Below are 15,349 nucleotides of genomic sequence, written 5' to 3'. Positions count from 1 at the left end.
AATTTTTATTATGCATTTTTTCAGCTACAAATAAGATTAGTCATCATGAATAAAGGTAGCTAACAGCTTCCACTGTCCAGGAAGAACTATTTAGTGGTGATTTATATGAATATGTTGGATTTAAATGATTTCAGAGAATATGTTGGATTTAAATGATTTCAGAGAAATCTCTTGGCCTTGTGGGAATTTTGAACAGCCATTTTGGGAATTTAAACATTGGATAATTTGAAATTGGGAATTTTATTTTGGGAATTTAAACATTGGAAATTAGGAATTTTAATGTCTTTTTTCTATTGGGAACAGTGCCTTTTTAGGGTAGTAATTATATAAAGAAGAAAAAAAACACTGCAATAAAGGAAAAGTAATAACTGAAAGTTATAAGAACAAAACTATTATTCCAGCATCACAACAGGGTTCTCACTTGGATTTTCAAAATGGGAGTCAAAGCCAGAAAAAGTAGGAATCTTAAATCTTGTCTAAAACATTTAAGCCATCTTTGCTGCAATTCAATTGATCAAGAAGAGCCGACACCGTTCAAAAATACCACTGAGCCCTAGCCTTACTAAATGTAAGTTATGCAACTGAAATCTGAATTCTGTATGTCATCCTAATGACATAAATATTTTAGTTAAATGCTCAAATTATAATCAATACCTGTTATAAGTTCTACAGACATATTAGTGAAGACATGAAATTTCTAACCTACAGGCTGCAAATCAGTGGAACAAGGTAAGTCCCTTCAAGCTTAAAACAATAATTTCTTATTTGTAAAATATTTGTACGATTACAGACCATGGCTTTATTTAAAATTTCAATCAGTGTTATACTCTGAACAGCCATAGTTATAATGTGTTGTAATATACCTGGCTTCATCCTCCTTCCGTCTTGTCTCAGCTGTTGCCATTATGTCTCACTTCACCAGTTCAACTGTCATCAAAGTTAATCACTAACATTGTTCTCCATATAACTTTCCTCACATTGCTTACTTGTAACTTTCCTGTAAAAGAATACTGGTAGAATTATAACATGATACTATTGGATGTTGAAAAATACAACTTTGACACAGCTACGGGAAATCCTCTGGATTCTTTCTAAGCGCTGTATTTTTTGGTAGTGTTTGATGCTGGATGGAATTTCTCCCTTTTATTGTTAGTTATACATGTAGCTTAAAATGCAGCTCTGTCGACTATTTCAAATTAAATATACTACTAACCAGGCAAGTCTAAGATTAAGAATGTACTGGTATTTGTAAGCAAATAATTTAAAAACTAGAAATGTGTCCATAGGACACGGATGCCCCCACACGCCACTGCTCTGTCAATCTTATGACTCTAGGTCAAATATTTTTTGGACTTCATGTGCCACAAGTTGAAAACTAAAAATCAACAAAGGGCCATAATTCTGTTAAATTTGGTTGCAGCAAAAATTCCTTCCTTTACTGCCATCTACACATTAAGGTTGTTCATCCCTGTAAGTTTAAGCAAAATCTGCCGTCCGGTTAAAGAGGAGTTGCGTTCACAAGATTTCGGGACATACGGACGGTCGGACAAGTGCAACGCTATATGCTCCCACTCTGTGGGGGCATAAAAAGAAAAGAAATCATAAAAATAAATCTACATTTTTTCTCAAGTTTAATACATTATGTTCCATTCTAAACCTAGAAGTATCACTGAAGGTGATAAATATCTCCACCACCATTCGAGGATGAATTTCTCAGGGTTATAGAGCATTGTGAATTAAACTCTGAGTCTGAGCTATATATGTATGCAGTCATGGTTCCCCGTTGGGCGCAAGATGTCACTTGGTGAGAAAAATGTGCAGCCTGACTGGAACTTGAACCTGGGACCCTTGGAATACCATACAGCAGCTCTAGCTTCTGAGCTATCCAGCCACTTAACCACTTTCTCCCATAATTAGCAGGGCCAAAACACCATTTTTGAGGAAGGGGCCTCAGCCTTTTTCTTGGGGAAAATATGCATGATTTTGGCATACTTTTGGAAAAGGGGTCTCAAACTTAACACAAAATTTTAACAAGTTCATCAAAATAGAAAAGCAAAAAGTACTGGGAAATACTTATAAGGCAGTAAAAGACCTTAATTCAACACCAACATTTAATTTTGTTCTGAATTCTATGGGATTTCAAAAGACTGGGGAATTTTGAGGAACAAACTGGGGAAAAAAAGAGGCTAGTTTGGTTGGGGAAGCAGCCTATATTCGGCCTCTACAAAGAATGGTTTTTTGGCCCTGATTAGTGAACAGTTCAATACTGTGACATAAGTTTCCTTACCATTATGATTTATAGTAGAACTGCTATAGCTTCTGTACATGATGGAACTAAAGTACAAGTACAAATGAAGGATTTACATTTTTGAGTCTGCAATCTTTACATCTTTACTTTATTGAGACTTGATGGTAAAAGGTAATATTATATTTTCAGATATATGTAAAAATTGTTTGAAAACAAGTTGTATCGTTGTAGCGAATTAGTAACGATTCGCCACACTAAGGATTTGTCACATAATGATTCGCCACAGAGTAATAACGATTCGCCACAGTTAAATAACAATTCGCCACAGTATGATTATAATAATGATTTTTTTAGTATTCAACAAACTTATTTCATTTTTTTTTAATAATTTGACAATGACAATAATTTAATAATGTTTCTTAATACAAGCTAATATGAAATTAAGGCCCCCATCGATAAAGTAATAGAAAGAGCATCGAAACACAAGGCTATCTGATTTGTATGAGGGGGCGTATGAATGAACCAATGAACGAGCATCTGAATATGATATTTCTGTCGCTTTCCCTTTGTCTTCCGTCACAATAAGTAAACCCCAGCAAAAATGAGCCAATCAATGGGCATGCTCTGGAGTGCGGGTAACTAATACCTGCACTCCAGTTAACGCACTGTGCATGTATATGTATACGATTTAACACATTTTCAACAGAAAGGTCCCCAAACTACGTAACAATAATATAAATATAAATATTTATATAAATAGCGAAGTTTAACTTATCTACAAAGTGTAATGTAATTTTGGTAATAAAATATATTTGTTTTCATGTGTCTTCATTCAATAAAAGTTGTTAGTATAATTTTCCAGTTTATATAAATAACGATGTTTAACTTATTTAAAATGTGTTAATAAATGTAATTTTGGTAATAAAATATTTGGTTTTCATGTGTTTTTATTCAATAAAATTAACAAATGAAATATAAGGCCAATTTTTTTTTATATTTTGGTTTACTGATTTTTTCCAAAAAAAGGTAGGGTCGGCGGCGGCAAAAAAAAAAAAAAAAAAAAAGTTTTCATAACTATAAATGTGGTGCATACATATACATAGTACTTACTAGAGCAATGAAATTAAATACATCGCCGATTGTCTATTCCAAAGATTGTTTAAATACACAAAAAAAATATTTTGCTCATATTGCCATTGCTTAAAAACACACATGAAATCTACACACAATGACTTTTGACAAGTGGCAAGCGAGCTTTTCAAAAGAATCTGTCATTCTTTGATGTTTACCCGCTGCTGTGTAATCTGAATCATCAAAGGTGCCGAAAATCAGCTGACTTGCACTCATTTCTTTATAGATCAGATGTTAAAAAAAAGTGTCAAGAAAAGATTACACAAAGTCATGTTCAATTTTGCCCATTGTGAAAATATTTTTATCGGATAAAAAGCAGGTCAATTTTTGACATAAAAATCTATTAAAAGTAAGTGCGGGCATTTTTTTATTTTGTTTGTTTGAAAACCTGTATTCAATCTGCTTTTACAGACTAATTTTTTTTTGTTAAATCTGAAAATACTGATCTTGTCAATTGCAGCAGATTTCTCTCGCTCTGTCCTTGAATGTAATTGCCTACGTAATTTGGCGTGTTTTTTTTTTTCTTTTTTTTTTTTACATTTTTACGCATTTCGACCTTCAATGCATTGATGAAATATGATCAAAGCCTAATTATAATTCTGTGAGAATGGCTTGACCCCATTTAACAGACATTCTTTCATAATACACCAATAAATACTTTCCCCAACTAGCAGACGACAGGCTATTCTCCAGTAAAGATAACCGGTTGCGTATCTCACTGTATAAATCGTATGTAAAATAGTCTGGCATATGGTAGGTTTAACAGTTAATTAAAATACTTACCGCGACATTTCTTTGACAAGTCGTTATTAGCAGCGTATTTCAAGACAACACAGATTTTTTTTGGGGGCAGATTTTTTTTTTTTTTTTTTTCATTTTCCCAAAATACAGAGTCGGCGGGTCAGTAAACCGAAATATCAAAAAATAATGGCCTAAAAGGAAAAAAGTTTTCCATCAACAGTTTGAAAACAGGTGTGAAAAAGTTTGTATTTGAACACGTGGCATATCGTTGTTTAACTGTGGCGAATCATTATTACTCTGTGTCGAATCGTTATGTTGCGAATTGTTAATGTGGCGAATCGTTACATTACCGTTGTAGCAGATGTCCAATTCGTGTTTAAATATTAAAACATTTTTGGTAGAATGTTGACAGGGGCGTATCGTGTTGGGGGGAGGGGGCAGGACCTGATCCCCAAGCGTCTGTGATTTTACCCTGGTTTTGCGATTCACAGTCCAACACTCTGTGACGTCTATCCAACGACCAGTTTAGAAATTTACAAACCCAGTAATTGTTGATCACGGTTGTTACAATTTTGAGAACACTTATTACATACAGACAGAATACACTTTATGCCCCTTCATTGGCTCATGATAGGGTCAAAACAGAGGGATCTTGTTATAATTTCTATAAAAATCTTAGTCTGATCTGAAGTTTATAAACGAAACCTTCAAATCTAAAACATTTTCTCAATTTTTTTACTCATAAACATATAGAGAACTCAAATTCGAAAAGCTCACCTTTGATTAAAAAAAGAAACCAAAATTGACCTTTATGGATTCTAAATGAAAACTAATATTTTTTTATTTTTATTTTGGGACTTTTTTTCGACCGGAAACTTTCATATCTCGAGAAATCTCGCGTCATTCTAGAAAGCTTCTGATTAACCAAGATGCGAAATGGCAGGTTCTCGAGTTCACAAATATAAAACAGTTTTTAGACGGTATGAAAGATCACCATAGAAGAAAACTATTCGCTATTAAAAGAAATTTGAAATTTCAGTAATAATAATCGTGATTTTTTAATAATGATTAAAAGGCGCCTGTGGAAATTATAGATTATCGCGAAAAATAATGACAATGAGTGAATGAGTTGGGTCAGAGGATGCTATTGATTTTCAAAAATTACTTTCAATTAAGTGATTAAAATACAACATGCTATATTTCTAGACATTAAATAGTGATTTGTCTTCAAAAATTAGGGGATTTGGACCAAAACTTTTTTCCCGAATCCTGTAGGGTACTTCAATGTCATGTGATACAGATATAAGAATCTTTTTATGGAGTAGAATTTCAGAGATACTATAATAATAACAGGTTTGAGATCATGTTCTTTATATGGGGAAGTCAAAGGCATGGACTGCAAAGCGGGCCTGGGTGTTGGCTTGCCTGTCTATAGACTAAATGTGTATGTTTATAAAAAAAAATCAAATAAAAAACAATACACATTAAAAAATATAGAAAATTCTATACAGTATTTATCAATGAAATTTTCAGTCAGTTCTAATTGGGTGCCACCATATTAAAGGTATCTCAATGATAATAGTTGGAGTATTCAGATAATGGAACAAACATAAGTTAAAACGGAAAAATGAACAATTTTTAAACCGACTTCCCCATTCATAGGCTTTGCCTAATTTCATATTATTAAGAGACCATGTCAGTTCTCCACAGTCTTTCGATTGCTTTCTACACCATTGTAATTCATTTGTTCAGTATTTTGTTACGAGTCTTCTGATTGGCCAGTAGCAATGAAACCAATGTTTGCACAAGGATGCTTGGTTCCTAGAAAGTAATCGGAAGACCCTGGAGAGGTTTAAAACTCGAATGTTGCATAATTAGACAGTTGTGAGTGGTCCCATTTAATGTATTTAGTAATAATATGAAATTTAATTTAGGCAAAGAATGTGAACGAAGAACCGGAAGTATGCTAAAAAATTGTTCATTTTTTCGTTTTAAAGGTGTCATTCGGTATTTCATGCAAGCTTCCGTTTTTACTTGGAACACTCGATTATTATTGATCTGAAATGTTGTGATTGTTTTGTTATCGGAATACCCGCCTATTATTATTGACTTACATTAAAATTGTGGTGCCCAACTAGAACTGACACTGAAAATTTCATTGATAGGTATAACATAGAATTCTATATATTCTTTGTTTTTTATTTGATTTCCTTTTAAATATACACATCACACAGTGTTTCTGCCAGACTAGATTTTTGGGGTCATTTGTGACCCTCTCTATAAAAATATGGGGGTCATTTGAAATTATGAAGGGTCAAATTGACCCTTACTCCGCTGACAAACATGTATTAGTCTAATGTTTACATATTGAATCACTGTGCCACAATTTTGTCTTAGTGTACCAGGGATTTTTAGCAAGAATGCATTTGTTTCCTGATAGATATTTCATTAACGGGAAGGGCTAGAGACTTCTGGCTGGTCTCATTTGGAAGCTTAATACAATCATGAAATAGTGATGTAATGTTTTTTTATTGTCTGGACAATTGTTTTCACATCGGCCCGGGAAATGAACCTCTTGCTTGTAGGCTCGTAGGCTCAAATCTGGAATTTCCGGCCTTCTCTTAACTTATAGTATATTTTTAGGGGGACTCATATTGCAAATTTTTTTTTTTTTTTACACATTTAAGATAAACACTGGATTTTTTATTAATCTAGTCGTATTTTCCCTCCCAGGTCTCATACTTCACTTGTGCCTGTGGTGTTACCCTGTTCCGTCATTAGGTCAAAAAATTAGGAAATTTTCAGTTTCTGTTCATCATCTCCCCAACAGTTGTACACATTCAACTCAAATTTGACATATAAATACATCAGATTAATAAGCAGGTCAAGTTTGAATTTGGTCATAGTTCGATGATTTTGGACAAAGTTATCCCTCTTGACTGTTGGCAAAAAATTGAAATTTTTAACCAGGTTTTCCGAAGGAAAAAACTGGTTATTAGATTGAGGTATGTCGGCGGGCGGGCGTAAACAATTTCTTCTGTGCGCAACTCCTCCTACATTTCTCAACGGATTTTGACCAAACTTTCACAGAAGCTTTGTCATCAAGTGCCCTGGCGCATATTGTCGGGGTTTTGCGATTAGATAATATTTGACCTAATTATGGCCCTTTGTTTTTTTTCCTTCCTTATATAGAATATATAGTGAACAATTTCTTCTGTGAGCAACTCCTCCTACATTTCTCAACGGATTTTGACCAAACTTTTACAGAAGCTATGCATCAAGTGCCCTGACACATATTGTCAGGGTTTTGCAATTGGTCTATATTTGACCTAATTATGGCCCTTTGTTTTTTTTCCTTATATAAAATATATAGTGAACAATTTCTTCTGAGCGCAACTCCGTCTACATTTCTCAACAGATTTTGACAAAACTTTCAGAGAAGCTTGCTCATCAAGTGCCCTGGCGCATATTGTCGGGGTTTTGTGATAGGATAATATTTGACCTAATTATGGCCCTTTGTTTTTTTTCCTTATATAGAATATATAGTGAACAATTTCTTCTGTGCTGCACTCTTCCTACATTTCTCAACGGATTTTGTTCAAACTTTCACAGAAGCTTTGTCATCAAGTGCCCTGGCACATATTGTCGGGGTTTTGTGATTGGATAATTTTTAACCTAATTATGGCCCTTTGTTTTCTTTTCCTTATACAGAATATAAATAGTGAACACTTCTTCTGTGCGCAATTCCTCCTACATTATTCATGTTTTACATTGCACATAGTTACATTGTTTGTTGCTTGTATTTGTATTTCAAATACAACATATTTATCTACAATGGTGATAATTGAAAACCTGGTTTCATGGCATTGCCATGTTTCTTGTCAGTTTGTAAGGTTGAATTTGCATGTGCAGGTATTTAACAAGAAAATACAAGTCAAGTTCGAATTTGATTTTGGTCCAATGATTTTTGACAGAGTTATCTTTCTTGAACTTAGAAAAAATAAGAAATATTCAGTTTCTACTCTAACTTTTGTAGGAATGTGTGCCTGAGGTTGACATTGAATGTGCTGTTATTTTACCAGAACATACAAGTCAAGTTCTAATTTGGTCATGATCAGATGAAAGGCTACATGTATTTGTAGAAGTTCCTGTGGGTTATGTGAATTATTGATTATTTGTAACAAATAAAGAATTGAAAACAATTATGACAGAGTGTAACATTATTACGACTTTTTCCATTACACTTACCATTTACATTTGGATTATCATAATGTCACCTGAATAAATGTGTGGGAAAATGCTTTGAATCATGATAAACATCTTATTTCAATATACATGTATCTGATATTTTAATGTCTCTGTTTCTCATGTTTTTAAGTCAGTGACAATTTTGTCAGTAACAACAATTTGACACTTGTGAATTTTCATTAAACAACTTTGAATGAAAAAAGATATTTTTGTGAATATGGCCTTATTTTGGCCCCAAAACTGCTTGAAAAAACAACAACAAAAAACCACTATTGTTATGGATGATTATATGATAATGTATGGCCATATGATATAATCTTTACAGTGATAAAGAAAACTACACTGACACTGGTTATATAGTTACCAGTAACATAACAATTAACTCATTTTCAGGTTTTTTATGTAGACTGTATTTTGTTAAACAAGTATCAATGCATCAGAGTCTAGTTATCTTGTATATAATCATTATAATGTTAAGTATTTAATTTATATTTTATTACAGTGTTGAAGGGTTACTGAAATCAGAAGCTTTAGATAAGAAAGATCGTCCATTATGGTATGATATCTGGGAAAGATTTCCACCCAAGGTTGAACCATCTTATGACCGTAAGGTGCCAACAGTTGAAGTAAAGAATATACTGTATCCCGAGGATCTAATTAGAGCGTATGTATTTTTCACACATTTTGAGTTTATCTGTTTCAAAGAAGAAAAATCAAGCTATTATGGTCACTGGGACGTCATTGTCGTGCAAAAATGTTATGTAGCCTATTAATTATTCAAACATTTTAAAAATTATCAACACGAGACTCGGAATGTTTGCTTTAATATCATGACAAGGTTGTAAGACAAGGGGCATAATTCTGAAAGCAATATTTTTTGAGTTATACCCCTTTTTCAATTTAGAATATTTTAAGAGACGGGTGTTGTGTTAACACTGCATACAGTGCTTTTATTGCATTGAAAGTCAGGCCTTGTGGGGGGAAAGTTACCAGAAAGCCTGACAAATTAGCAAGCAGGTGAGCAACAGACCAGAGATATAGTATACTGTTAGCTCAGATATGTTTGATGGATCTACTTGTGGGGATACATATTACAGCACTGGTCTCAAAAATAGCTTTTTAAAATGGACCTTTAAAAAGGACCTACTCAGTTTAACTAATGGCCTTTAAAATGGGTCATTTACCAGTGGTTTACATAATGTTTCTTGTATATAGTAACAAGAGCTGTCGGTAGGACAGCAAAGCTCGACTATTCTTAGTGCTTGATAGAAAAAAAAATGCTTGATACAGTAACCTCCTCCTGTTAACAGGTTGGGGTCATGATGGTGAACAAGTGTGCAAAGTTCAAAGCCATATGTCAATGGACTTTGAAAATATTTGAACTATTACAAAAACTTTAACGTAAATTCTAAGTCGAAAAAGGGGCATAATTCTGTCAAAATGCTTGATAGAGTTACTTCCTCCTGTCTACAGGTTAGGGTCATGATGGTGAATAAGTGTGCAAAGTTTCAAAGCCATATGTCAATGGACTTTGAAAATATTTGAACTATTACAAAAACTTTAACATAAGTGGTTACGCGGACGCTGACGCCCGGGTGACTACAATGGCTCTTCTTATTCTTATCGAATAGTCGAGCTAAAAATGACTTAAAATAATCTTCTCTGAAACTACAATGCCAAAATCAAATATACATATGCAATCTTACAAAGACAAATAAAAAAAAAAGTTAAGTCTTTTTGTGTGAACTGCATGCCTTGAGCTGAGAGTATTTTTTATTAGATCACCTGTCACAAAGTGACATGGTGAGATGGCCTTTAAAATGGGTCATTTACCAGTGGTTTACATAATGTTTCTTGTATATAGTAAAAATCTTCTCTGAAACTACAATGCCAAAATCAAATATACATATGCAATCTTACAAAGGCAAATAAAGTTAAGTCTTTTTGTGTGAACTACATGCCTTGAGCTGAGAGTATTTTTTATTAGATCACCTGTCACAAAGTGACATGGTGAGATTTTGTGATTGCTTTTCGTCCGGCGTCTGTCCGTAAACTTTTACTTAAAACAACATCTCCTCTTCATGCAAACTTCACAGGAATGTTCTTTTTATTTGGTAGTCAACTTAAAAATTGTTCAAAGAATTTAATTCCATGCAGAAAAAAAATTAAAAAATCTTCTTTTAAAAAACCAAAAGAGCTAGAGCTTAAATCTTTGGCATGAAACATCCTCTTTTAAAAAACCCAAAGAGCTAGAGTTTAGATATTTATCATGAAACTTCTTCCAGTTTTTTTTTTTTTTATATAACTACTACCCGAAAAAGGTACTGTTTCCAATGGAAAAAAGACATGAAAATTCCCAATTTTTGATGTGAAAATTCCCAAAATGACTGTTCAAAATTCCCAAAAGGCCATGAGATTTCTCTTAAATCATTTAAAATCAAACATGTTTATATAAATCACCAATCTATAGTTCTACCTAGACAGTAGAAGCTGTTACATGTCTTTATTCATTATGACTAATCAGTTAATCTTATTTGTAGCTGAAAAGATGCTTAATAAAAATTCCCAATTTGAGTCAAAATAACGCATTTTTCCCAATCAGTCTGGTATCGGCACCATTTCCAAAGGAGAGAAAAAAACACTGTCTTCTAATGGGTGTCGACCAAGTTTGTTCAAATAAAAGCCCCTGGTTTAAAATTGGCCTTCGCCCAGGGGCCTATATACAGGTGAACGATTTCAGGGTCATCATGGCCCTCTTGCATAAAATGTTGTTGTTATTTTTTTCTTTTTCTTTTTGGTTTGATGTTATGTTGGGCCAACACAGTATAGGTTTTATGGCAACTTTCTAGTTTTACTAGTGAAGGAAGAAACTGAGACACAAATGGGCACCTGAGTAGAACCACCAACGTTATGTAAGCTAGTTGGATATCTTCCTCAGATCAAAAGATCAAAAAGCCTGGGAGGGATTCGAACCGATAACTGTGAGTGGCAAGTGTGTGCAGAACTTTTTCTATTTGGCATGTAGCAATTCCCAGCAGATGTTAACACATATTTAATAAAGTGTGCAGCAGTAAAAAAAATGCCACACCTGATATGGCCTTATTGCTTACTTCTGTATTTAAGATATGAGACATTTTCTGTATCACAGGTGAGCGAAATAGGGCCATCATTGGATTCATTGCTCTTCATTTGGCAGTGAAGATAACTGTTACAAATGATATTTAGGGCTACAAAAGTTAGCATTTGTATTAGATGGGTTAACATTTTGGAGGATTCAATGTGGAAGAAATGCAAAAAGAAAAAAAAATCATTGTTGTTTTTATGTCATAGTTAAATTTTCTTTATTTGCAGTAAATATTTTGACGAGTTTGTTGATAGAGATGTATTCAATATTAGAAAAGGAAAGGGCCAAATACATTCAAAGGCACAAAAGTGAGTTTTAATTTTGTTGCCAGTAGGGTAAGCTCAACAGATTATCTACATGCGAGTTTTAAACTTTAATGTACAGAGGCAAACAAAAATCAAAGTAAACATATAATTAATTATTAATCTGCCAGAATTGTTAATTATATTTTGACATAAAATGGAGTCATGTATTTTTCCCTGAATGGAAGTAATATGTAGTAGCAGTATATAATTTTGCACAGGCTACAGAGCTTTAAGGTCTGATTAAGGGCAGAAATTTGGCCTCATTCTTCTCTCTGTAAGTATGAATTTTCCCCAAATTTTTGAGAGGGAAAAAATCCCCTGTACCAGTTTAGTAAAATTCTTCAAAAAAATGAAAAAATAAACACTGGGTTAAACTTTAACAAGTAGTTTGACATTAAGACAGGTAATTTGGTCTAGTAAAGTCTGTATGGAGCTGATTTGACTGGTGTTATAGAAAATTCCTTCTTTTACAAATTCGGCACCTTCAAATTGTAAAATTTTCAGGTAATTTGATTTAATTCACATTTAGAGATGTATTTTGTTTTAGACATCTGTGTCATTGGTTGATTAAGTCAATGTTGCCTTTTTATCTAGTTTTGAATCTTTCGTTTTTGAATTTTTTGTTTTCCAGTGTTTGATTCATTTGATTGTGGCAAACATCCATAATTCATTCACTCATAAAATATTAACAATTGATTGCAGGCGTTCGGCAAATTTGTCTTGCCAATTATGGTCAAATTATCATAAAGTAATATCCTTTTGATTAATAAGAACAAAATTACTATCCAGCACCCGTTTATTGTTTAATATATACAGGTAACAGGTGCTGGGTAGTAATTTTGTTTTTGTTGAGCATAGGAAGATTATTTTACGACAATTTGACCATTTTTGGCAAGACATGGCAAATATCCTTATTATTACAGAAAAAAGGTTTTTTCATGTGTAATATATTTTCGGGATACAAATCATTTAGAAAAACTTAAGAAAATAATAGGAATCTGATGACATTTATTTCTTGCTACCCAGTTTTGAAAATGAGAGAATTTACAGCTGACATAATTTGTTAGTAAAAGACAAAAATTGTTTAAAAACTGAGTCGTTAGAAAATCTGTTATAAATTATTCCTATCCAACTGGAAAGCATGACTTTATTTTCCCATTCATTTCCGACATTTTAAGAGACTTAAAACAATGTGGACATTCGTAATTGATGCTCAAACATTGTAAATAACCCTGTAATAACCCAAAAGCCCTCAGGCCAAGGTATATATGTACAATTAATTCTTTGATTTTTTCCCCCAAATTTTCTAATTTCTCAGGCTATATTATCCCCTTCAGAAAGCCACATTTGCGATAAAAAAAAAAAAAAAAAAAATCACTGCAAATTCTTCCATTTTTCACGAGCTAATTTGTTTGGTAGCAACCATTGTTTCCAAAAATATCCTTGTTAATAATGAAGTTACAAGAGAAATGATATATTTTTCAGGTTTGTAGAGTGTTATTTGGAATTACAAAAACCAGGAATGTCACCCGATGAGATAATGGATGCTGTACAGTTGCATCTAAATGATAATGGTGGTAAATATATCAGAAAGGAGAAAAAGGTTGGGCTTTTAATATGTCTCATACTTTTAAATACATTAGTAATTATATATATTTTTGCTATCAAGTTGCTCACCTCCAGATATATGTTAAAAAAATGAAATTTTGAGTGATCTGATTTTTAAGTTAGTTTCTTTTTCTGCTTTATTTTTTTCTTTCAAAGAATACTTGAAGTTATTAGTCTTATCTGAACACTGTAGGTAACAAATTAATTATAATTGATTGATTATGTTTAGTCAGAATTCATTTTTAGCATCTGATCATCACTTTGGTTGTGTTTTTTTTTCATGATATATTTTACATTAAATATAGAGTCAAATTTTGTACATTGTTAGACTAATAACTTCAAGCATTTTATTTAAAATGTCTTTTATTTTTTATAACTTTTCTATATCACTTGAGCCAGTAATAAATACGTTTGAAAAATCGAAGGTTGCAGACCTGATGTTCTCCGTATTGATACATAAGCATGCAGGTGAAATATGTGAAATGATGAAAACAGTATGACTACTAGATGTGATATACAAAAAGTGTATATCTTTAGATAATTCAAAGTTTATCAAATCAAAGTCTTATATCAGTTGTTAAGAATATTTCTAAAAAGTCATGGTAATCAGAAGGCTTGCATCTTTAACTATTGTTCCTGTACAGTAAAGGCGACATGGACAGTATGTTATTTGCTGTTTATGTAGAAAGTTAGCAGGTATATTATCATGACAGAGAAGACTGGTATCTGTGCCCAGATAGTCATGATACTTTGACCTTTGTCATACACAAATATCTCACATCAATGTTTAGATAAGACAGTTTTATAATATTGGAGGAAATGGGTATATGTTTGCTTTATTTAGATATTCCTAATAAACGCCCCGCCCCTAATAAAAGCCCCCCGGGCTTTTTGATATGGAACAAAAATCTGCTCATCAGTGGTGAACTCTTTAATAAATCCTTAATTTTATTCAAATCCTTCACAATCCATTTTATTTCATAGTAAATACAAAAATGTATCACATTAACTTTAAAATCAACACATTTTAATGTTATTACCAACACTTGTTTACACTAAGTGTATTTTAAATGATGTTTGGATTTAGGAAAAAACGTGTTGTAATAATAGCCCCCTTTTGGAAAATGTTTAGCCCCCGGGGGCGTTTAATAGGAATTTTACAATACTTTGGTATAAACAGACAATGTTGATATGTTGATGAGCTACACTGATGCTAGCTTACAGAAGGTCAGTGGTTCTAAAGGGACACTTTGGCTGTTATTTCAACAATAAAGCCGAAAGTTGCCATATAACCTTTACATGTCAGTGTGAATGAAATCAAACAAAACAGTAAACAAACTGATGTGAGTTTAAATCAATTTAGGGTTGTTTACTGTATATATGTATATTATATACATATCCTCAAGGAGACTATGAGCTTTTAATAAGATAATACTTGTGTGCTCTTAGAAGTATCTTTCTTACCCTATAGCTTGAAGGTATTGTATCACAAGAAGTTTTATTTCAGCAACATTCATTTATATTTCTTTTTCTGTTTCAATTTCAGACATTTGTTGAACCAAAACCTCTGTTTGATGACATTCAAACTAGCAGTCAGAAGGAGGTACATACAATTAAACAAGATTGGTATTGATAGGACTTACATTAATACAGATAGAAGCTTTATTTTGATTGGCTTAAGACTCTTCATTGTGAAAGGACAGACAGATTACTCTGGATCACCTGTGTCAGTCTTGCTATTTCAGACAATCACTGAAATGTTATATTGCTCTTCTTCAAAAAGTCTGGGAATATGTAGGTGTTATCAGTATTAGTGATGAACAAAAATTATTTATTTTCCCATTTGCTTTTGTTTAAATAACTTTGGAAGAAAACGACAGTTACAATTTGAAAATTGGATTATGCTACAAGAGGAATTTGAATTTTAAAATATTTTTCATGTGA

General features: G+C 32.7%; 2 protein-coding genes across 2 annotated transcripts in view; one reads left to right on the top strand and one right to left on the bottom strand.

Moving 5' to 3' along the window:
* The window catches only part of LOC132715516 (uncharacterized), a 17,847-nt gene extending 12,813 nt beyond the window's left edge, over positions 1-5,034 (bottom strand). Inside the window, exons 1-2 of the mRNA XM_060698527.1 lie at positions 4,898-5,034; positions 864-997 (exon numbers count right to left, since the gene is read on the bottom strand). Coding sequence (XP_060554510.1) covers positions 864-904 — 41 coding nt within the window. The 5' untranslated portion in view covers positions 905-997; positions 4,898-5,034. The remainder of the gene's footprint in view (positions 1-863; positions 998-4,897) is intronic.
* LOC132715517 (small ribosomal subunit protein mS23-like) lies at positions 4,973-15,349 on the top strand. The gene is made up of 5 exons (XM_060698529.1): positions 4,973-5,100; positions 8,871-9,032; positions 11,720-11,800; positions 13,283-13,400; positions 14,952-15,349. The coding sequence occupies exons 1-5, from the start codon at positions 5,057-5,059 to the stop codon at positions 15,036-15,038; spliced, it is 492 nt and encodes a 163-aa protein (XP_060554512.1). The 5' UTR covers positions 4,973-5,056; the 3' UTR covers positions 15,039-15,349.

This window comes from Ruditapes philippinarum, unplaced genomic scaffold (assembly GCF_026571515.1).
Source record: "Ruditapes philippinarum isolate M1 unplaced genomic scaffold, ASM2657151v2 ctg1678_1_1_1_1, whole genome shotgun sequence".
In the NCBI taxonomy this organism is placed as follows: domain Eukaryota; kingdom Metazoa; phylum Mollusca; class Bivalvia; order Venerida; family Veneridae; genus Ruditapes; species Ruditapes philippinarum.
The sequence above is the reverse complement of the archived record's forward strand: the minus strand, read 5'-3'. Positions and strand labels throughout refer to the sequence as shown.